General features: G+C 42.1%; 1 protein-coding gene and 1 long non-coding RNA gene across 14 annotated transcripts in view; one reads left to right on the forward strand and one right to left on the reverse strand.

The window, feature by feature from the left end:
- The window catches only part of LOC120597708 (uncharacterized), a 61,776-nt gene extending 58,432 nt beyond the window's left edge, over positions 1–3,344 (reverse strand). For all 3 annotated transcript variants that reach the window (XR_005651444.1, XR_005651443.1, XR_005651445.1), the window contains exon 1: positions 3,188–3,344. This is a non-coding gene — a long non-coding RNA (uncharacterized LOC120597708). The remainder of the gene's footprint in view (positions 1–3,187) is intronic.
- The window catches only part of KIF6 (kinesin family member 6), a 369,244-nt gene that overhangs the window by 307,548 nt on the left and 37,131 nt on the right, over positions 1–24,565 (forward strand). For all 11 annotated transcript variants that reach the window (XM_039856356.1, XM_039856357.1, XM_039856361.1 and 8 more), the window contains one exon: positions 18,006–18,056. In XM_039856356.1, coding sequence (XP_039712290.1) covers positions 18,006–18,056 — 51 coding nt within the window. The remainder of the gene's footprint in view (positions 1–18,005; positions 18,057–24,565) is intronic.

Below are 24,565 nucleotides of genomic sequence, written 5' to 3' on the forward strand. Positions count from 1 at the left end.
GAGCTGCTGGACAGTGTAGATATTGGCAAAAAAGATAGACATGTAAGTCAATGGAACAGATTAGAGAGTACAAAAGATGGGGTGGTGGGTAGCTAAAGTGTCTGTGATCAAAAACTTCACCAAAGAGGATGTACAGTAGCAAATGAGTATCTGCAAAGATATTTAACAGCATTAGCCATTAGAGAAATGTAAATTAAAACAATGATGAGCTATCACCACATCCCAATTAAAGTAGCTTCAAATTTAAAAAAATACCAAGTGCTGGCAAGGATGTGGGGCACCTAGAATTTATATATTGCTAGCGAGAATGAAAAATGGTGCAGATACTTAGAAAACAACTTTGCAGTTTCTGAGAAAGTTAAACATAGATATATCAGGCATAACCAGCCATTTAGCCCAGGATAAAAAACATGCACTGCCAAAAACATCAAATCGTTTTATAGCTCAATCAAAACGAAAAAAGTCCTTCAATGAGTGAATGGATAGACTGAAATACATACAATAGACTACTACTCAAAAACAAAAAGAACAAGCTGCTGATGCATACAACAAAACCTCAAAGGCATTGTAGTGAGTGGAAAAAGCCAGTCTCATGAAACCATACTCAACCTGATACCATTTATATTATATTCTGAAAAAGACAAAAACTGCAGTGTTGGTGAGCAGGGGTGGAGGAGTGTGTGACTCCGACAGCACAAGATGAGGGAGTTTGTAATAGAACCTTTGGGTATCCTGATTGTGATGATGGTTACACAAATCTACACTCTGTTAAATCTCATAGAACTCCCCATGTATGTGCATGCACACACATGCACAACCAAGTCAATTATACTGAATGTTAATTTAATAAGTAAAAATGATATTAAAAAATAAAACTATGAGTCCACCAAAGAAAGAAGACAGGAAGGAATATTAAACAACATACTTCATCTATAATTTTGGAATGAATCTCATATAGAAGACAGAATTTTGTTTTAATTTCTCTAGAGAGGGTACCTTAGACAATTGTGTGTGTGTTAAGCTTACAGACTTGGTGAATTATTTCAGACTCAACACAGTAGGAGCCTTTACCACAGTTTTTCCTTAGTTTGGGCAGGGCCATCAAGAGTGAGAGAGTAGGAAATTGAAGTCTTTTATGATCAAGAATTCTGGCGGAAACTCCAGGTCTTATGATGTAGTCATTTGGCAATTATTGTGCATTTATTAAGTTCAAGGCCCTGGATGTGGAACACAAATCCCTAGGAGAGAGTCTCCGCCTCAGAATACTTATAAACTCGTAGAGAAGTAAGACAAAGGAGACTTGCGGGGTTAGGCCCTGCAGTTACTCTGCAGAGCCCCCTAATAAACCAGACAGCGAGGGCTTCTCAGCCAGGCCTTGTTGGTAGAATAGTAGGTTACCACAAATAAGTGTCCTGTAGAAGATTTGGGAACATTGCTTCAGAGATAATCATCTATAATACAATTTCCTCTTCTACGGTCAACCTAGCAAAATCTGTGGGTTTCTTAAACATGCCTCAGGAGATCTCCTGATCTCTGTCCCACTTCAGATAGTTTGCTTATTTTTCAGTCTCTCTCCACAAAGCAGTGTTTCATCAAGCTTCCCCAAGCCACCAATGCCTTTTCCCGATTTCATAAACAGCTGCAAGGTTCTGCCGGACATAGTACAGAGTGAGGAAAACAGGCCAAAAGACCCAGGCTAAGGAGGATGTATGTCTGCATTGTTCTAAGATAAGTCATTGAAACAGCTTGAGTCTTTTGTGCCCCAGATGGTGCCCACTTCTGCCAGGGTTGGTTGAAGTAGCGTTTGCCATCATATCAACACGTGGTCGCCTTTCCACTTCACCAAATGAAAGCTGATCTCCATAAAAAAGAGTTAAGGAGTTTCTGATGTCAGAGCTTCACTTCCAACGTGACACCCCCAAAAAGAGAAACTGAGGCAGCAAGAGAGAGTAGCTCACCCCAGCATTTGGAATGTGAGCCAAGGTCTGGGCAATCTGGTTTCTATTAAAATATGGTCAGTAGAAAACTAGGAGCTGCTATAGTTATTACCATCTGCTAAGCCAAAAAATAAACCTAGCCCCCAAAATACCAGCCAGGCCTATAAGAAATCAGGCAATGGACTGGCTAGACTATTTCATTTCCTCTGCCTCTCTTTTTTTGGCTTGGTTGCCAGAGAATTAGCTGTGTTTGTAAGAGACTATATTAACTGAGGAGGTAGTAATCTTTTTAAGACAAGGAGAATGAAGAACAAGAAATGAAGGATAGAGCAGATGCTGTCAGAGTTCTACTCTTATCTCCTCTGCATACCATGTGTGCACATGCTAGCACAAGTCCATCTGCTAGCACCTTCCACTCTTCCTCAGAGCCTTCTCCAGCCATCCAAGAAATGCACCTAGAGCAAGCTAGTTCTAGGGAATTTACACCCTCAGCCCCTCCCACCTCAACTAATGACTGTTGGAAGTTGGTATATATATACCCGCCTCCCTCGCCCCCAGGAAGGACAACTCGGTGGTATGTGTCCTACACTGTCCCACAAAGGTCCCCAGTGGGATTGAGTTCCAGTCGCCCACAGTGGGAGCTATGGCTCCTTTACTGGCTGCCTTCGCTCCCAGTCTCCCTTACACAATTTCTTATCAAATTGTCCAAGTATCACTTCTCAAAGGAACTACTTGTACTAGGGTCTGCTTCTGGGAGAAACCATACTAAGAAAGATAGGGGGTCGCCATAACTCAGACAGTGAAGAGAAGACAGAGGAAACTGGAGCTGGATTATTTGGGCAGAATCTGAGAGAACTGAGTTGAGAAACTGCAGGAAGGCCTCTGGCCCCTTTGACAGCTTCTCACTGTCCATACTGAAAATGTCACACAATTAGGAATTCAGGATACTCTGTTTGCCATCCACATAACTAGTTGCTCTTTTCTTGCTGTATATGCAAGATCTTAGCTCACCCATCATTCATCCATTGTATTTGCATAGTTGGTGATTTTCTAAGATCCAGGTAAAAACCACCAAATCCACTAAATACCCCCTTGTTAAAATAACAACCCACAAAGGATCATTGACTTTAGTCTACTGACACATAATCTGTGGAAAACAGATTTCTGCAATTCTGTGGTACAGAAAATCATTACCCCAAACATATTGTCTCCAGCAGACAATATCCTAAGGCCCAGAGCAAAGTTCTCACCAGAAACTGCATGCCACACATCTTCACTCTTCACTGATACCCTTGACTCTGAAAAGTTATAAATATTCATCACCATGAAGAACGAGTCAGATCTGTTTCCACTGACAGGTCAGCATTGAAATCTTTTTATATAAACCTGCATGGATTCATAAACTTCTCCCCCACAGCCCTGCTCCCTCTCCTTGCCATACTCACAGAAGTCCTCCAACGCAAGAGTTATTTCAAGTTGAGGCCTTTTGAAATAAGGAACAATCCTTGGATTCCTCTGTTAATTCCTTGGCCGCTTCTTGGGCCTTCTGGTGCTGACCAAATCTAGATCAGGTGTGTTTATTTTGGACACTACAAGGCCTGGCCAGCGTGGCCAGCATAGAGCTGTCTGCAAAATATTAGCTTTTGATATTTTTAAGAAGAGTGAAAAAGAACAAATTCAACCAGATTTCATTTCTTCAGCAGTTTGTGAGTTCGGATTGTCATCAGTTAGGAATATAATCATCCAGGCTGTGTTTGAAAAAATGCTGTCTTTTTCCAGTTTGTACGGCCTTCTCACCCCTCACCTGCCCTTATAGCCACCCATTCTTGTTCCTGGAGTAGGAACAGCACCAGAGGAAACTTTTCCCATTGAGTCTCAGACAGCCTTGGCCTCACCAGCCTGTGACAGCCAAACAAACAGGGCTGTGCCTCCTTTTTATTCCCAAATTACTATGGCCAAAGTCCCTATTGGCTTTACTTCTAAAAATTAGTCCTCTCATCTCAAACGAATTCCCCAGACTGTTCCTGAGAGGGTCTCCAAGGACTGCCTCTCAAATGCTCTGTTGTATGCACTGTTGGATCCTCCCCCTGGCTTTCTCATGTTCCTCTGTGCTGCGAGGGCTGCTGTTTGCTGTTGTCCTCTGATGATGACATTGGTAGTGGCCACTTCTCCAGTCTTATGGACCTTGCTTCCCTGACTACTGCATCCAGCCAGTCCAGGCCAGCTTTTACAAGACTTGCCCAAAAGCTCAGGGAGAATGGAAATGCTCCCAGGAAAGTAGCTTCAGAGCTACTCTGGAAGTGGGGCTCTTGAAGGGCCTTGATCCTGTGGCTCTGGGGCCTTGTTCTTGGGGTCCTTCACATCCCCTCTGCTAGGCCCTCCAAGCAGCAATGTGCTTTGGCCTCCAGGCCCAACTGTGTCTTTACATATTCACTCTCTTCAGGTCATTGTCTTGTTTCATAGTCCTCCCAAAGAGTTCACTGCACTTTATTTTCCCAAACTCTAGGCTGTTCAGTCTTCGGCAACCATCTCTTTTTCATGTTTTTCCTCAAATGCAGTGTTTCTCAATAGAAATGCCACTGGCCTGTTGAAAACAGGCCATTCTTTGCTGTGCAGGACCAGGCACAGCTCACTAAATACCAGTAGTGTCTTTCTCATGTTATTATGATAATGATTCAGTACCTGAATGAGAGCCTCCATTCACATGCAAGGCGAGGACAAGATTAAGGCCTTCACATCCACCCCACCCATGGTCTGTCCTCTGCTCCCAAAGTGCTAGAGCAAATGCTTGGACAAGAACACACACCCACTCCACCTGCATTAGGCAGGGCTTTCCAGAGAAACAGAAAAAATAGTGTGTGTGTGTGTGTGTGTGTGTGTGTGTGTACATATATACATATAGACATACACATATGTGTATATATGGAGAGAGACAGAGAGGAAGGAAAACAGAAAGAAGAGAGACAGACTTATTTTAAGGAACTTCCTCATGATTGTGGAGGTTGGCAAGTTCAAATTCTTCAGGACAAGTCCGCAAGCTGAGGATCCAGGGAAAAGTTGATGTTGAAGCTCTAGTCTCAAGGCATCCTGGAGTTGCTTCTTCCTTAGGGGACCTCAGTATTTTTTCTCTTAGGCCTTCAACTAATTGGATGAGGGCCATCTACAATATGGAGGGCAGCCTGCTTTACTCAAAGTCTACTGATGTAGATGTTAATCACATCTAAAAGCAACATGTAGACTGGTGTTTGGCCAAACATCTGGACACCCAACCTCAGCCAACTTGACCCATGAAATTAACTATCACACCATCCAAGCACAAACACTACTCTTTAGGCATAGGACAATCTACATTCAAATTTAGAGGGGAAAAAATTCTCTAGTGGTTCAAGAACACAGTTCAGTCTGTGTTTCTGAACAAGGAACACCTAATTCTACCCTGAAGCACTTGCATTTGGGATATTTCATTTTTCAAGCTTCTCCAAGAATGGTGGAGCTTAACCTTCCATATACAGACCTCAAATGATCCATTAAATGATTAGATTATCTCAAGCAGAGCTGTGTTTGCCTCAAAGATAATATCCAGACTCTCCCATAGAAGGTAGAAGTTGCTTCTAAGCCTTACATTTTTAATCTTCTCAAGTTCAAAAAATGTGAAGGTCTGCTCCCCTCCTGGCACCTGTTAGACTCCCAGAGCAGTTGATGACCAATGTACTCCATGAACTGAAAGGAAAGGAGCTTCTGCTGAAATGAGAATTCTCGACAATTGCTGTGCCCTGGGATGTACACTGTAATGCCCTCTGATTTGCGGAGTAGAGTTTTTCATTCATCCCTAGCCACGAGGGGCCTCAACACCGCTGTGAGACAGGAAAAGTCATAAGGATTATGTCTTTACACAGAAAGCAAGATTGAGTTTTCAAGTAAATCTATGAAAGCCTCTACAAATATTTTTATATCACCAAAACAAAACACTAAAGACAATACACTAAAAAATATATAATGTCTAATTCACCTTCAATTTGTCATAATGAGTTCTGTATCTTTAACTTTCATTTACCATTCCTTAGACGCTGAAAGACGTTCAAGATTTCTCTCCCCTAAAGTTTCAACATGAAGCTTATAAATTATTTTTATCTTTGCATATTATGAAATTCCTTCTTTGGGTCTGTTTCTTCTCTCTGAGTGTATACTGCCTTCCTGATGTTATCACTTGGACTTGTTGACTCTCCAGAGACGCAGCACCAAAACCTGTGCCATCAGCCCTACTTACACATGTTCCAGTCCCCCCACTCCCCTCTTGCTGCCTCTTTTGATGAATGAAAAAGTGTAGTTCTCAGGCTGTATATACTTCTGCTTTTAACTTCCTTCATCTCTTCCAAAGCTTCATTCTAAAAACCTCCCCTTTCGTTTTGCCGTCTGCTTTGCCTCCTTTTTCTAGCCCTAACTCCCTGGGTTTCTTTATTCTCCACTTACTCCCTAAATAATCAGTCTATACCCACTGGGACTGAAATCTGCACAGAAATGGAGCCATGTATATATATATTCTAGCATTTCACACAGGCAGATCTCAAGTTCAGGGAGAGGAAACTATTCTCTCTGAAATATGTCACTCCTGAAAAATAACCTCTGCAAAATGGTCAGTAAGTCTATCTCTGCCTCTTTTCTTCTTCCCCGCTCCTCCTTGATGATATTAGCCATAACAGAAACAAAAGAGAAAGGGCTCTAGTGCTATTCTCTGGAAGAAAACAAAACTAAAGGATAAGGGTAGGAGTCATCAGGACAATTACTACCAACATTTCAAGCAAGCTTATTAAAAAGTCATTTACTTCCAATTACAGAAATCAATCATATTTGACTACATAAAGGAATCTGAAAGACACTGTTACTAATGAAAGTTATGGTGAACTTGAGGGTGAGGAACTGATTGGAAGGCAGAGGTTTAGTATATAGAGATCTCACATTTGTAAAAAGTTGTAGTTGGAGTCAGTGACTGCCAAAGGGCCAAAGCTTTGCTTTTTAAAGCCCTGAGTTGTGACTATTGCAAGGACATGTGACTGTCCCCAATGGGGGGATAGGGGCACCTTTGATTTAGTCCACTGGGCCCAAGATAACTTGTTAATGTATCTTTCAGAAAAGAGAATAGGAGAAAACACAGATATCACATCATATATGAACATAATCAAGGCCTTAGAAACAATTGCAGTGGGTTTGCTTTCTTCCGTCCTCCATGCAATATTATTTGTAATTCAGTCCCCTCCCCCATGATAATTATTTTTACTACTACCACCACCATCACTAACTCACTTATTATGCACCTACAATGTGCCAGACACTGTGCTGTGTGCTTTGTGTACATTTTCTTTAATTCTTGCAGCAACCTTGCCGTGATAGGTGTTATCATCCTGTTTTAACAAAGAAATAAAGTTCAAAGGGGTTAAATAGCCCAAGGTCACAGGCAGTAAGTGGCACCTGCTCCCAAAGCCCATGCTCTTTCCACTACTCCAGGCTTCTGCTATTTCTCCTGGCATTTTCCATTGCCCCTTCTCCCAAGTGAGCCTTCATCACTGTTCAGTGGTCTCAGAAGGCCAGCCACATCCCTCTGGCTTCCCACCTCTACCATGATTTCCTAATGTCCCCACTGGCTCCTATCCTTTAGCTCAGCAGCACCCTTTGGCTTCCTCGGATGATCCCCTTGAGTTGCACTAATATATCCCAACCCCCTGCGCCCCTCCACAAGTAGGTGGCGACAGAGACAGAGGACAGGATTAGACGGCAGCCCTGGCCCATAGCACCCAAAAGAAGCAGCAAGCATATGTAGCACATAACAAATGACTTTTGAATCCGAGAGCTAAAACCCTTTCCATTCGATTTTGTCTTTTATTTACAAACTCATCGACAGGTTTATCCTAATCTCCAGGCTCTTCAGCCGGAGGACAGTTCTCACATCAAGAAGAACCAACTCCGTAAGGCAGTTATTTCACAGGCCAGCTGGCAGTTTGACCAGCATTGAGCCTTAACCGGGGCAGGTTTCTTTCTTTTGACTTTTTTAAAGCACTAGCTGATTTAAAATCAAGTGAACAGAATCAAACTTTATCTTGGCATGAGAGAGTTTATTATTTACACCAAAGAGCAATGTACATCTCGGTGTTTTCATGTTTCAATCCATCTAAAAACTATATATATGTTGCCAAATCAAACATCTTAGTGCTTGGGGTTTATTTCATACCCTTAAGTGAAGCCTGCCATCCACCTCCATAATCAATAAGGGGCCAGTACAAACTAGCCTCCAGTGTGAGAAGGGGTGGAAATTACCTGTCCCTACCCCCAAAACCGGAGCAGAGGAGCCTTGAGTGCACCCAAGGCTCCTTCCTGCAAGGCCATGCTGCACACATGAGCCCTCCTCTCACCCTAGAGAGAAGCCCTGGCAACCAGAGTCATATTTTCAAATAGAAAAAAGGATTGTGATCTACAGCTATTCCTCCAGGGTAAGTCTTGGAAGCTGGTTATAGCCCTCCCTTGCTGAGGTAAGAACATCCAAGCATCTAAGTAACATCTTTTGGATGGATGCCAACACAACCATGAGCCCTCAGCTCCCTGAGGCATTTGGTACTTAACAGTTCATGCTGGTTGCTGAGCTGATATTTTTCCTATGCTTACCTACTTCCACATTTGTTCGAGCTTTTGACAAATGAGCTTATTTATTTAATTCTCTGAATATGTTCATGGAATATTATCACATACTGGAATAGTGATATTAATAATCTCCTTAGCTTAATTAAGCATATACAATAGCCAAATGCCTAAGCTTCAGAAAGAATGTGCTAATCTTGTATGATTATGATGATTACTTGGGTAGCCAGAATTAAAATTCCATAGAAAAAGAAGTTGAGTCTCCAAGACATGGTATAATTTGGTCATTTTTTATAAATGAGAGTACTCCCCAAAATGTCATCATCATGTACGGTCCCAGTGATAAGAAAAGAACTGTCTTGAAAGCCCAGACTGCTGTCTGGTGTTGTCATCGTGAGCTGAAATGCTCATCAATTATGAGGCACATCTTCCTCTGCAAGATGGGGTCAAGGTGATGGGTGGTCTTGAGAAAATTCCGGGGGAGGGGAAATACAGGAGGCTAATCAAGGCAAGTTACAATGTGCTTTTCTTGAAATTATTGATTTTTTTTTTAGAATGGGCTGCTTTTTCCTCTCTCTGTGACTTAATGATGTTACCAAATATGGTGTTTGACATACTAATTGGAAGAAGAGTCTTGAATTCTGGACAACTGAAGTGTCATTTTGGAATGAAAAGGCTTACAAACATTTACCCAGCATTTAGACTATTCCTGGCCTTTCTCTCAGTGCTCCATTACTGAACTTTTCTCTTTGGGGAACCCAGGGAAGGACCTGTCTTCCTCTGCTCCCAGAGAGGGCTGAAGTCTTCTCAGAGGCCTCCCTCGAGCCCAGGCCAATGGGTTGCTGCTGCTCTTCTGGGATCCCTCTGACTCTCCATCCTCCACCCTCACCCCTTCTTCATCAGCAGACTCCTGAGTAATAACAGAGCTCTGACAATTAAGCTAACACACTCGTCATTTCCCCCAGTGCTGTCACTGAGACTTGAGTGGTGAATATTTTCAGTCAGCACACATGACACATGACATCACATGTGTGGCAGATGCCCAAGCATAATCTTCAGCATGCTATATAATAACACATTTTCCTCTCAAGAAAATGTATTACAGTGGATTTTTAATTTTTCATTTCTTCTTATCAATATATACAAATATACTTTTATATAAACCATAAATTATAGATACTTATTAAAGTATGATTTTTTTCTTATTAAAGTATGATTTTTACTTGGTTCTACCTCTTCTACCCAATTCATCTTCCACCCCACTTCCACCCTCAGGGAATCCATCATAACAGCTCTGTAGATATCCATTCACATAGCTTCCATGCTTGTCTATCATACATATATGCACACAGGTGCATGCACACACACACACACACACACACACACACACACTGTTAGATGCACAAATGTTCTTGTAAGGCTCTTGCTATTGTTTGTCTAACCAAGAACAGGATCACTTATATACTTTTTGCCCATTGTCTCTTTTGTTTCCTTTTCTCCTTTTCTGCTCTGTCGAATTGTTCAAATTTTGGCATTCCCTCCCCACAACCCTCACCCCTATCTTTTTTCTGATCCTCTGTTGATTTGGCTGCTATATGATGTGCTTTTATTTTTCTTGCATTAAAAAGTAACTATAACAATATCTGTAGATACCCCAAATACATCCTCCTTCTACCCACATCCAGGGCTATAGCTTGTTTTAACTCCCTGTTAGAATTCTCTCCCCTTATCTCCATCTTGCTATTACTGCTTCAAGTTTTAGTTTTTACACACACGCACATACACACACACACACACACACGCAGGGATTTTATGGTCAACAGTTAAATATTTTTATTTAAATATTTTGTTTTTATGCTCACCATTGTTTCTCTTATCCTACATATTTCTCTGTGTTTATTTTTCTTTTTGCTGATCATAATGATTTTGTACACTTATGCAGTTCTTATGGCAGGCACTCTTCTAAGCACTTTACATATGTGACCTAATTCAATCCTCACAGCAGATACTCTTATTATCTCTAGTTTTAACTTGCCCAACTGTGCACAGAGTAAGTGGCCCAGCTGGTATGCAAACCAGGGAGTCTGGCTCCAGAGTCCATGCACTTAACCTTCGTGTGTGGCTGCCTCTCAGTTGAGCTCTTTCGGGGGCAGAGGGGTTCTGTGGGTGATATATGCCTCCTCAGAACAGAAAATGTGAATGGTAGTTTGACTATAAAATTTAAGATGATGTTATTTCCCTTCATTGTCTCCTGACACCTAATGCCATTGAGGTGGGGGCCATTGTCTGAGTTGGTCTGTTGCAGGTCCCTTGGAAGCTGGTATAAGTGGCTCTGCGGTTTCACTTTGATATGTCTAGGGGTGGATTTATTTTAATTTATTCCGCTCAATACTCAGAGTGTACTTTCAACCCGAGGGCTTATGTTTTTCTTCAATTCTGAAAAATCTCACTTGCTATCTCTTCAAATATCTCTTCTTCCTCATTGTCCAGTCCCCTCTTCTAGAACTCCTATTACACAGAATATGAAGCCTCTCAATCTCTTCTCTGTGACTTTTAACTGCTCTTTTCCATTTTTATCTCTTCTGCTTTCTATGCTATGTTTGGACAAGTTTTTCTCCACTATCTTCCAATTCACTGATTTGCCTTTAACCCATTTTCTGTTTAGAAAAAAAAAAATGCAGCTCGCTGCCAGCATTCATTTAACATCACACATCGTAATGCTACATTTTCTAGGACTTGACATTTTTAGTGATCGAGAATTACTATATTTTATAAATGGAAATACCACTGCTAAAAACAGAATACAATAAATAGAATGATTTCATTTGTTTCCAAAGACTATCTATATACTAGAACGATGCAAAAATAATAATAAAAGTGAGATATTTCATGGCCAATTTTGCGGGTAAGGTTAAGATTATAATCTCCAAGTTATCTCAGAGTAAATGCTGCAGCCACAAGCACCACAGGCAAGTATAGTCTCGGGGCAAATAGGAAATGGGTCAAAAGATGTCAAGTCTGCTTTATTCCCTTATTCCTTCTATTGTCTTTTTTTGTTTCGATCACTCTAATTTTCATTTCAAAATTTCTTTCCTATTCATTTATCTTATTTCATTTATACTTATTCATTGCATAATTTCGTATTCCTCTTAAAGAAAATTTACGCCTTCATTAATCTCTTTGAATATTTTCAACATACTTATTTTAACATCTGTCTTGGAAGCATAGACTGGCATAGTCATTATGGAGAACAGCACCTCAAATTAAGTGTACAGAACTGCTGAGTCCCAGCAGAGAAATTTTCTCACAGACTTATAAGACCATATGTTCAAGGATGATCATCACAGCACTGTTTGTGTTAGTGGGAGGCAATCTAGTTGTTTAAATTCAAGGAAAGAAAAATGGAATGTTGGGGTATGCACTATGGAATGTATATAGTAGTTAGAAACTGAAAATTAGATTCACGTGCAGAAAAATGGGTAGATGTCAAAAATAGCACTGATAAATAAAAAACAGAATAGGATCTATAATATAACATTACTTTCATAGCTTAAGAAACTTTAACACAAATTGTAAGAATACATACAATAAAAACATGTGTATCAAGCCAATGAGAATGCTGGCTTATTTTGGAGGAAGAGGAGAAGGCATGAGGCATGGGGATAAAAATGCACACACACATTCATATAGACTGATGAGGATGCTGTGCCATAAAGAAGAGTAAGACTAATTCAACCCTCTGTGCTTCTGCATCAATAAATGTCTTTATCTGCATGTCCAGGAAATTACTTTCATCTGCAATGAATTCATGTGCCAACTATTGATTTTGCTGTCTTTTTTTAGCATTAGACTTCTTTCTATATTTTGCCATTTTGGTGTGCAGGCCCATTTTTAATGAAACATTTTATTTCTTTCTCTTCCTCTCTGTCCCTTTGTACACATCCCAGTCTCTCTGACAGACCCTCCAGCCCCTCGATGCAGAAGCAGCTCTAATAATGATAATTTAGAGTGATGTTCCACAGCAGTATTGGGCTGTGGTTGATATGGTCATAGAGTCAGTGAGTAGCTTGAATTAGCAACTGGAGAGAGCCTGACTTTGTATTTTTCTTCCTCACTGAGCTTGAACCATAGCTCCACGCAACATCCGGCAGCACTTTTTTCTTTCTCAGTCCCCTTTCACTCACACATTGGGTCATGGGGGCTCTCACCCCAACCTGCAGCTTCGTACTGTGAGCCAGGCTCTTATCTTGCTTAATACACTTTTAATCACCCTGCTGTTTCTGGACGCAGAGCCCTGCAAGCTGAGACTTAGGCTCCACTCACCATTTTGCATTTCTGTCCTACTTCTGGTCTTCAGAAATATGTCTTGTAATCTAATCTAGCAAAGTCTTCTTGATATTCTCTTTTTTAAAAAAATTTTATCCACCATTGCTATGGTGAGAAGAGGTGGTTCCTGTCTCAATAGATATTCAAATTATATTAAAAAATTTAGGTAAAACCTGATGAAATGTATATTAACAAAGAGGAGATGAATATGCCTGATTTGAAGAATTCAAAGAATTTACAGACTCCTATTCACTGGAAATTCATCTAAAGATTATATATTTAATTTATGTTAAGCCCATTATTTTTACAAATAACCTTACAAACAGCCTTTAGGGAATATAACCTTTTAGTAACCACCATAGTCTACGTTAGTACAAAGAAACTGGCTTCCCACATCACAGCTGAAATCAACACCCTAATTCAGAACCACTAACCAGACCTTTTATTTCAGAGAGGCCCCTCAGACAGGAAGCATATTCTGTGTATTCTCCCCTCACCCTAATTCTACTACTGATATTTCTTTTCAGTTGATTTTACTGGGATACTATAGTACTATAGTTGAACAGAAGAATAGATATGACCTGGGTCCAGAGCCCTCAGTGATTACCCAGGACCCTGGACTCTCATATAAACAGATCTCGGTCTCCACCCAGCACTATTCCAAGCCCTCCCTTCCAACCTGTGCCCCCAAACTAATGTATATCTGGCCTTCTCCACCCTATTGCCCAAAGTCCTCTTTGATTGGAATGGCTTGCTCAACCCTACCTTAACACCTCTTCTCTTTTTGGAATCTACTCAAGTCTTACCTTTAGTAATGATGACTTTCCTAATGCCACTAACCCACCTTTCCTGCCTGTAACTTGTCTCTATCATCGATTTAATGTGTAACCACTTGGCCTATAGGGCCTGTCATCTTATGTATGTAGTATTTTTTCAATATGTCTGAAAGTGCCTTAATACCTAAAACTAGTGCGGTGTATTATTTATGCTCGTACGTTATCCCTCGATCCTTCCAAGAATCTTGAGATATAGTAAAGCAGATATTATAACAGTTATTATTTCCATTTTTCAAATGATAAACTTGAGGCTTAGAGATGTTAACTAGAAGGTAACTAGAAAGTAACAAGATGGAGATTTGAACTGAATTCTGTCTACTAACAAATTTGTAACTACTTTCTAATATAACTAAAATGACAAAGAGGTTTGCTTCATCTCAAGTCCAGTTCCAAGAGATTGGTTATAGCTGCCCAAAATGCTGTGTCGAAAGCCAAACTCGGGCTCAGCAGGACAGCAAACCATCCATGATGGAAGAGCAAGGTCAGCCATAGGTCCAGCTTTAAAAAGAAGAGCACATGGGCCACCTGTTTGCTGCCCCCTATATCATGCTAACTTTTGTGTGCTAGGGTAGAGTCTTCTACTCGTTCATATAGTCCATAGCACTTAAGAATATAGTGTTTAACATATAGTCGATGAGCACAAGTATTTACTAACTGGTAGCTACATCAACATCTTCAATAAAGCACCGCAACACAGAAATGGCTCTAGCAGCCCACAACAGCAGTACGAGGGGAGTCGTAAGTGAAAAGCTCTGCTCTGGACCAGCTAAGCAGCTTTCAGTTGGTGAATGATTCCAAACTAACACGCAAAATAAAGAGTGAAGCTTAAGGAAACTTGTTTGATCTAGAAGACTGAATATCAATGTAAAAAATAAGTCTTGCTTCTGCATGATGATAATACTTTTCACACGCACTACTTGATACAGAGAAACTATATATCACGCAGGGCACATACCCCATATGTGGTTACTTCTAAGGTCATGCGTCTCCTCTGAAGCTTCCCCCATCACTGCAGGCTCAGTGTACCCTCTCTACCTGCTGCCGCCACCCCCACTCTGTCAATTAATGAATCAGAAATGGAGAAAAGTCCTTTCCAGCATGCACGGTTGTAAATTACTGGAGACAAAATTACTAATTACCATTCTCTTACAAGCCAAGTTCTCCTCCCTTCCCCCGCTTCCCTCCCAGACCACCTCCTGCCTCAGGCTGGAAGTTCTGTTTCTGTTTCATCTCTTTACCATACCTCGGGATGGAGATGTGTCCAGGAACCCAGGCCAAAACCAGCAAATTTATCACCATGCTAATGACAGCAAGCTGCATGCTGAGTGAATTCTGCAGTCCCCCTCAACTTTCCCGTGCCAAAACCTGTGGAGCTGCAAGATCCAGCAGATTACAGAGACTTATCTACATGTGAAGAATGGTTCTGTTGGAAAATGCAATTAGGTATCATCCATAAGTCTATTTTGAGAGGCTTGTTTGAGAAAATCTCAAAAACAAAAATTTCCATGTGATAAGAGATGTTAGCCAATTCGCCGAAACTGAGCATCACTAAACACATATTAAACGTACATTTATCTATATGGAGTGTTATAAAGACCTATGTTTTGTATGCTAGGAATAGCTCATTGTTCTGAGAGTAGATATTTATGTTTGTGGAGTTTATAGAACTGCCAGTCCTGGTGGCAAAATCCCCCTCTCTATTTACATGAGCTGCTCTTCCCAGGCCAGGGGCGCAGAGAATCCTTAACCCTGTCGTTCCAAAATAGCTTCCTCAGGGTTTTGAAGACGGAGCCTGGTCATTCCAATAGGAGCCAGGAAGTCATGACACACTAGGCTGAGCACCTACTGGGGGCAAGGCATGAGATGGGAGGTACACAGTTGGGGAGGCCTGTGGTCAGAAAAGCAAGTTGTTAAGGAGGCTCGATGTCACAAAGATAGTTTTCCCGGAGGAATGCAATCTATTGTGTGCTCTACAGGAGCAGGTCGCTGTCCAATCTCATTAGGAAGGAGAAATCCAGGCACATACAAGGATCGAGGTGCAAGGCACCTGTGCCAGATATCCAAGAAACAGGCCAGGCATCAAGGCAGCATTGGCTCCCCATACTGTGAACATGAGAAAGCCCTTAATGGCTGACTCTAAATCAAGAGACATGTCTAAATGGTGTGTTGCATTTGTCACAGCACCATATCCTTTTGTTTGAAGAATGTATGTACTAGTCTTCTTTAAAATTCAAGTCAGCAATATTTCATGCAGACCAGAGTCTCAGCCCAGCAGCACCCCTACACCCCAACTTTTTCACTATACTAATTGACAGAGACAATAAGGGTCGCGTTGCTCAGAGAAGGAAGGAGATCCCATCTGTGACTGTGGCTGGCCTGGGTTTTGGGTCATGTTCCTATTGGCTCCAGGCTTTTCCAATACTCATCCTTAGGCCAGGTTTCCACCTCCCCAACTGCCCCTCAACACACTCCCTGAGTCCCCACCTTCTCTCACTTGCAATTCGGGTGTGATCATTGCTTATGCCCAATCTTCAGCTTCCTCTCTGTGCATGGTCTTCTCCAGCAGGGATACATGGAAGGCAATGCACAGACTTGTATGATGACAGACCCAGAAACAGCAGCCTCCAATGGGAAGTTGAAGGAACTGATAATGTTTAACCCAGAAAGGACAAGTCTAAGTGGAAAAATTGTAGCATCCTCAGAGATGTGAAGGGCTCTCACTGCCAACGAAAGGGAATCCTTTTTCTATGCTTTTCCAGAGAACAGACCAGGTCCAAATCTAAAAGTTACAAGGAAGCAGGTGTTGACACCAAATCAATAATGTCTTATATACAGTTTAATCAGTGAAACGGCCTGGATGCATACAAGTTGGAGGTGAAATGACCAATTCATTCTGTACTAAGGATTGCTAAATTGAGTGGGAAGTTAAACTGAATGACCTCTATCATGCCTCCTAATCATAACATTCTAGGAGTTCCCTAAAACATTTGGTAAGTGACAAGGTCTCCTATGACTGCTTTATTGTCTACTCATCTTTTGAGAACTCGGTTCAGCTGTAGCCTTTAAGGTGTAGTATGTACTTTATGTTAAGAAAGAAATATATTAGACAAGAGAGCAATGAAGTTCCCAGGCTTTCCTGGAATCCCCCAGTGGCCTGATCACATCTCCCAAATGGAACACGCAATATAGACAAAACTGACATTTTAACAAGTGTGCTGGGCCCTTGGACATAAACAAACCCCAGGGCTGCTGTTTTACCATCCCTCAAGCACGAAATCATGGAGTTTTAGGGGTGGAGGAAACCTGGAGGTCATTTTGCCTCAACTCCTACCCAGGGCAGAAATTCTCATTCTAACAACCCAACACATGGTTACCCAATTTCTGCTTGAGCACTTTCAGGAAAGGATCACTGCTTTGCCAGGAGATTTAGTCCATTTTGAGACGGCTTAATCTACGTTGAGACAGTCCTCAACATGGGCTGTTTCTTCCTCATATTGAGCCCCAAGTCTGCCTTTATTCGACTTGACTTTTGCCCTCAGCAAAAACAAATCTGTTTTCTCATTCAACAATTTTACATTATCTCCATTATCTCCAAATCTCCTCTCCCTCTAAGTATTTTCTTTCCCATCTAAACATCTCAGGCCACCTCAGATTTCTCAAATGGCATGGTTTTAGACACCTCACCATCTTCTAAAAATTTTCTATTTTACTAATGCTCCTTATAAAGAGTAGATCCTAGAACAAATACCAACTATGGTCTGCAAATACAATGGAGCTATCACCTCCCTTGATCTACTCACTATGACTTTATTAATGCAACCTATAAGTTTTTGTGTTTCAAACCAAATGATCAATAGCTGTGTTCACATTAAGGTTATCATTAATCAAAATCATTTTTATTTGACACAATTTCGTATAGCTTAAAAGAATGAAGTGGATTTAAAAGTGGCCCTGTAAATTATTAATACATTAAATCCTGTCTCCCTATATAAGAGACAAGAGCCCTAGAAAAGATTATCAGTGACAGACTAAGAAAATTGGACCCCAAGATGTTTGAATCCAAAAGTGAAATATATACTGGCAGTGATGTGCCAGGGCCCTTGCCTTTGCAGCCTCCTCTTCCAATAAAATCCAGGGCATGGATATTTTGGAACTATATCTGCTTTTGTCTCCCTTACTCCGCCTATATTTTTTTTTAGTTTGCCACATGCTTCTGAGACCAAGTCTTCCTCAAGCCCATTGAGAACTCACTAGTGGTTTTCCTCTGTGTCTTCGACAGGTCGCTTGAAGGAAGAAATCACCCAGCGGCATCTGCAGCAAGTAGCTCTAGGTGGGTACAAAGTGGAGCCTGCAAGAGGAAGGTAAAGGTAATACAAGCTGATCTGTCTTGGAAGCCCACACCCAGATAAAAGATAACTCATTCAAAACCCTTGGGGAGGTGAAGAAAGACAAGGTTTGCTGTCAGGGCAGCTTCCTCCAGGTGTTCTCCTCTCTGGGACCAGCTTCCTTGACCTGTGTGCTTGGTTCCACTGTCAGCACTTGGCACCCCATCCTCCCAGCTGCAGCCCCATGCTTGTGACACCCCAACCAAAATTTACCCCTATGTCCCAGCCCCCAGGATCCTTTTTAGAGTCACTACTAACTAATCCTAACAGTAACGGTTGGTGACAAAAACGGCTGTCGTTTGCTGAACCATCTCTCTGCACTACTTTATGTGACTGTCTCCTTTCATCCTCACAACAGTCCTAAGAGGTAAGTGCATTTTCTGTATGAAAGGTGATTCAATGACTTGCCCAAGGTCACATGGCTAGAAAGTGTTGAAATTGGGATTTGAACCCAGTTCTCTGACTCCAAACATGGTGTTCTTAGCTTCCATGCTATTTACTACCTGCAACATTGATGGACACACTTCAATGCACTAATAATGCAAACACTAGACCAACACAGTGGTATTCTAAGAGGCCCTTGGCACCTTTTAGGCAGTGGACGTCTGCAGAAAATACTCCCTTTTGATACATGACCCAAAGAGGTTACCTGGGAAGAGTATGCAGTTCCCAGGAAGTCTAATGGAGCATGCGTACAGGGTAGGACCAGCTTGTTTCTTGTCCAGCTAGCCTGGGACCACGCACATATAGAGCTTAGATTAAATAAGCAATTTGTGTAATGCAAACAAGGGATTGCCCTAGAGATGGCCTGGCCCTTGAGTAACCTCTAATTGGAGAAATCCAGCACCCAAGACCTCCGAGGGGAAGTGGAGGAGAGCCCCAAAGTCATGAGGCTGACTCGTTTGACCCTAGTAAATGGATAATTAGGAAGGTTAGTTATTTAGTTTCATTAATAATAATGATCATATCAAATAACTACTGGTTACATCAGAAGCATAGAACAAAGACACCTAAGACACACTGACCGGAGCTTGAGCTTCCCACTGTTGGCGCCAGGACTGAGGGGTCAGGTAAATGTGCCAGGCCTGCCCTCCTAATGCCAGACACTTAGGCTCGTAGCTGAGATTCTGCCCAGTGCCTTCTTCAACAAGAAGCCAGGGATTCCACAGGGCCCTAACTAATAGGATTTGGATTGGGAAGGGCATAATGACCTCTCCTGGAAAGCTGTGCCAAGGTGATCTTTGGGCCTCCTGGGTGGATCACTGAATGGGGAGTCATTCCCTAAGGACTGCCATGTAGCATTTTCTCCAGTCTTAATGATTCTGGTTGATTAGAAACAATGATGTGGAAAATGCCACTAAACAACTCCAGGGGCATTTTTCATTTAGGACCTGGGAAACATTTTCATGATTGTCAGGACAAGAGATGCTTCATCCTCTCTGCCCCCCAGGCCCTGGCCCTCCTGGGCCCTTGGAAAACTACTGCACAGCTTCAACCACAGACCTCTGCTCACTCTCGGGGAGCCTTCTTCTGAATTACAGCAGGTGTCAGGTTCAGCAGGGCCCAGCTTTGCCTGAAGTAATCAGCCAACTTCAAACAGAAAGCACTTTGGCTGGAAGTCTAATTAAGAGCATTTGAAATACCTATTTATTTTAAAAGCATACTGTTCCAATTAGAGAAGAATTGTTAACATCTCCCAGCTGCCATTTTGAGATTCAATGCCATGTTGCTGTCCAAACTCCTTAGGAGCTTGTCTGAGGAAGCTTCGGAACCACCGGTACTCACATGTCCCAGGTGACCACAGTGCAGAAGAGAATTCTTCTCATCGAGAGAAACCTCTCAGTGCAACAGATTGTTTATAGGGCCGTTTCCTGCCTTGACCCTCACCCTTCAGACTAGCGCTGGGGCTGAAGCCTAAAAGCAACTAGTTCGTTTGGCTTCCTGATGTTCTGGAACAGGCTTCTGGTGGAAGAATGAAGCAGTGACTACATCCGCTCTTGCCCTCCCATTTCTTTGCCTTTTGCGTGTCTTGTATTCCCTCCCCACTTCCTGTTCTATTCCTTCATCTCCTTCTTCTCTTCACTTTTCCTCACTCTCCATTTTAAGTATTCCCTTTGGTATTGTTTCTTTTGCCTCCATGTTCCTAAGTTTCCATGAAAGTGTAGGCGAGATGAGGTTGGTTGTTTGGAAGGAGGAGGAGGTTATGAGCGAGTCTGAACAGAAGAAGTTTTCTCATGTATTTTGTATAAAAATATGACTCTGTATGTATGAGTAGACAAATGCCCAAGAAAATTTGTACAAAGACAGCCTCATATCTCAAAGGAGCAAAGATTTAGTGGTGAAGTGAGACGTGCTGTGTGGAAAAGACTGTAGACTGACGATCCAGCAATGTACTAGAGCCGGCTTGGTCATGTCAGAAGAGTGATAGCTACTGCTTCAGGAATTTAGGGAGCCGTGGTTAAACACAGCTGTTGCTTAAAATTAAATTATATAAACTTACAATTAAATAAATTATATTTAAAAAACAAAGATAACAAATACTCCAAATTCATCACTTCCTAATTAATTTGCTACGTTTTACTATTATCTCTGCCCTTGAAGTCACTGACATCTACTGTGTCTATATCACAGAAATACTGTCTGATGGTGGCCTACTGTGCCTGTCTTCCTAATCTCACGTTCAGTGGCATCATTCAGTGGCAGCTTTAAATGAGCCACTGTGGGAGTATTTGCACCAAGAAATTGACAAATATTATAAATTGGGGCTTATTTCCTCACAGAGCCTGTTGTTAAACATTTACCACCACATCACTGGCACACAGACAAGTATCTCTTGAGAGGCCAGTTTTGTGCATATGTGTGTGTGTGTGCTCTTCTGATAACTTCTACTCCCCTGCCTAGCTGAAAATCCAGGTAATGACTCTCTCTTTGCTTAATGACTACCCGCAGAACCCTGGTCCTTTTGAAAGTCAGTGGACAGAATAACCAACAAAAACAGAAATAGGGCAGGAAAAGCAGTGGGCCCAGTAATGCCCCCTAAATGTGACAGTCAAATTTGGGGGATTTCTTAAGAGACACATCAATGACCAGTTCTAGGAATATCAACAAACAAAAGTTATTGGTGGACTTAGAGCAGGGCCTACTCCCACGCACTATTTCAGAAAACAATAAAACTGTTATTTTTAAATTAGGCATCATTTGGAAATGATACCAATTGAATTAAATTTAGCTAGCTGAGTTGAGTGTGCTTTGCTGAATTCAGTGTGAGTTTTTCCCACTTCATTGTACTAGCTACACTAAATGGTATAGTATTCTCGATAATGCAGATGAGACTAATCAGCAAACATTTCTTGAGTACTTTACCACGTGCCAGGCATGATTCTAAGCTCTTTATGTATATTTACTTCTTTAACGATCCTAAAATCCCCATGAGCTAGATACTACTATTATCCTCACTTTACAGTTAAAGCCCAAAGGTATTACATGAACCTGCCTAACTTTGCGCAGTTAAGGATGTAAAACCCAGACAGCTTGGATCCAGATCTCATGCTCCAACCACCACACTGAATTGCCCTCAGTCCTGTGCCAGCCATTGTGGGGTCCACAGAGGGACAGAGATTCAATGCCTGCCCTCTAAGCGTTTCCACTCTAGCCAACGTGAAGGGACGCATGCATAAAAAGATACTAGCTCATTTCAGATTTAGAAACATATATTGGTCCATTCAGGATCCTCTTCCTACTGCAGCCCCAAAACCAATTCAAACTTAACCTCTTCCATGAAGCCTTCCCTGGCCCCTTCTCCCCAAATCTGCTTTGTCATCCAGCCATATGTGTGTCTGTTAGAGCAACAGCCTTGTTTCCTAATTATTTATTTCCATAACTATTCTCATCCCTAAAGTGCGAACTCCCGAAAAGCTGGGTGCAGTCGAATTAATCTTTATACCCCTAGCAGCCAGCACGGGCAATAAATAGGCCAAATCAATGCTTCCCTAGATGACTTCCAGACTCACACATCTTGCAAAAGTATAATGAGACATTTGAACATAAAATAAAATAAGTCCATTTAAAAGAAATAGAAGGAGTAAGTGCTTTTGGACCCCACAGCTGAGCAGATTAAAACACACAGGCGATAAATTTAACTCTCTCTTATCTAACCACTAAGCAGAAAGAAAAGCACCCAGAGTTAGAGTTTTCATTTTCTGACAACAGGAAGCATACTAACTAATTTATCTGCAAAAATAGAATTTCTTTCTGGAACCAAACATAAACCAGGATTTATCGTGCACACCCTTGTATAAAGGACACTGGGTGACGTAGTGAACGATGTCTTCAACTGCAGTTTTACAAAATACACTGAAATGTTGTTCAACTAGATGATTTTTATATCGACCCTCTATAAAAGCAAGAGGCCTGACATTAAAGTATAACTCATTGAAAGTGTTTATGTGAGCAGGTACTCTGCTTTCTGATGGTCACACAGAGCAAGAATAGAATCAGGAGGAGCCGGCCCCAGGGACGTGGGCTACGTTCCTCGAGTGTCTCTTCTGAGCAATATTTGATCAGGGACTGGCTCTTGTTCAGCTCACAATCAAAATCCTACCAAGTGCTTGTGATTAAACTTTAAAAGACACATGGTACCACCAAGCGGCATGTGAAATGTGTCAGGGGAGAGAGACGGGCCTTCAGAGCTTTGGGAACTTACCAGAAGGAGTGGCCCCTGAAGGTTGTCACCAGACCAGGGCCTGGGATGAGCCTTAAAGAATGGGCAGGATCCAGAACCTAAATGAAGAGTGTATGTGTGTGTATGTGGTATGTTGTTGTGGGTGTGGGATTTGTGTATGTGTGGTGTGTTTGTATGTGGTGTGTGTGTATATGCGGTATGTGTATGGTATGTTTCTGTGTGGTGTGTGTGTGTGTGGTTTGTCTATGTGGGGGGGCATGTATGGTGCATGTGTATGTGTGTGTTTGGCGTGTGTGGTATGTTTGTTTTTCTGTGTGGAGGAAGAAGGAGAAGATAGCAGTCTAGGAAAGGCTAGTTAATCGAGAGCCTTGGATCTGAGCATTTATCTTATGGGCAGTGATGCCACTGAACATTTGTGAGCAAGGAAGTCTTGGTCAAAGATGCCTTTAGGAAAAGAAGCCTCAGGCAGTCACTTAAGTTCCTTGGTATTTTCTAACTGAGGAGTAAAAGTCTGTCCCACCCGCACCGCCCCCACCCTGAGCCTTCACCTTGCCCCTGTGCTGGGCTGCTCCTCAGGGTACACACTCTTCCAGCCCAAGCCCAGAAGGGCCTTGAGGACCCCTGGCCACCTCTGAGTAAATATGCTGCAGGCATGCAAGATGCGAGGCTGCTCCAGTGAGTCCCACACTGATCGCACACCATGTGGACCTGGCCTGGCCCCTTGGAGGCTAGGCAGTCAGTCATTTATTTTGCGGGAAATGGAAGCGGGGGCATCGCTGCCCTTGAGAAGCTCACAGATGTGCCAGACGCAAGCAGTCCCCCTTGGATGACACCATACCTTTCTCTGCATTTATCCCAACTTCTGTGAAAACATAACCTACTTAACTTTCCACTGTAGGCATGTTTTTCATATACTACTATAGAAGATAGCAATAATAATAATGATTAATTAAAAATAAAAATAAAAACATCACAAACATGACATTGGCAGGTTCCAAACGGTATCTGAGATTCCCCTACAAACACTCACCTCTTGAATACTAGTCCTCCACTCCCCCACACACTCCTCACCACCCCAGAAGTAATTAAGCAGTCCCCTGGAACAGTCTGTTATGGCTGCAGTGCCACTGGTGGTGTGTGCTGTCTGGCCCTGAAAACCAGGCAGTGACAGCTCCAACACCCAGCAGGGGCCTTAAGGAATGTGGGAGAGCTCCAAAGCTGAGGGCTCCCTGTTTTGCTTCTTTGTTCCAGTTTAGCGTCCTCAGGAGCAACTCTTTTCTCCCAAACAGAATTCCTGTAGTGACCTCTTGTGGCATCCTAGCTATTATGCTCTAAATAGAGGCCTCAGTTGTCACCACTTTCTCCCATTTGATGTAAAATTGTTTAAGACTAAGTCTTGAAATGGTTTTTGGAATTCTGCACCCGGGGACAACATGTTTTAGAGAAAGCAAAAGTCAGACTAATATCCACTCATTCATGAGACTTCACTGAGCCTGGTATGACCCAGACGCTATGTGAAACCAGGAATTCTGGGATGTGCAAAGAACCACCGATTGAGATAGAACTGGAGGGGACTTTCTGGCATCCTCTAGCCCACTGGTTTTCAAAATGGGCTCTGTGGGACCTAGGTGTTTGGCGCGGCCCATTAGGGCCCACGAAGTGAGGGCGAGGGGAACCAGTGTGCAAGTGGCAGGGCCCCAGAATTTTCACCCTCCCTGACTCAACCAAAACAACTTCTATTTCTCTTTTTGCTATCAAGCTTTTATTTGAAGA

Source organism: Pteropus medius, unplaced genomic scaffold (genome assembly GCF_902729225.1).
Source record: "Pteropus medius unplaced genomic scaffold, Ma_sr-lr_union100, whole genome shotgun sequence".
In the NCBI taxonomy this organism is placed as follows: domain Eukaryota; kingdom Metazoa; phylum Chordata; class Mammalia; order Chiroptera; family Pteropodidae; genus Pteropus; species Pteropus medius.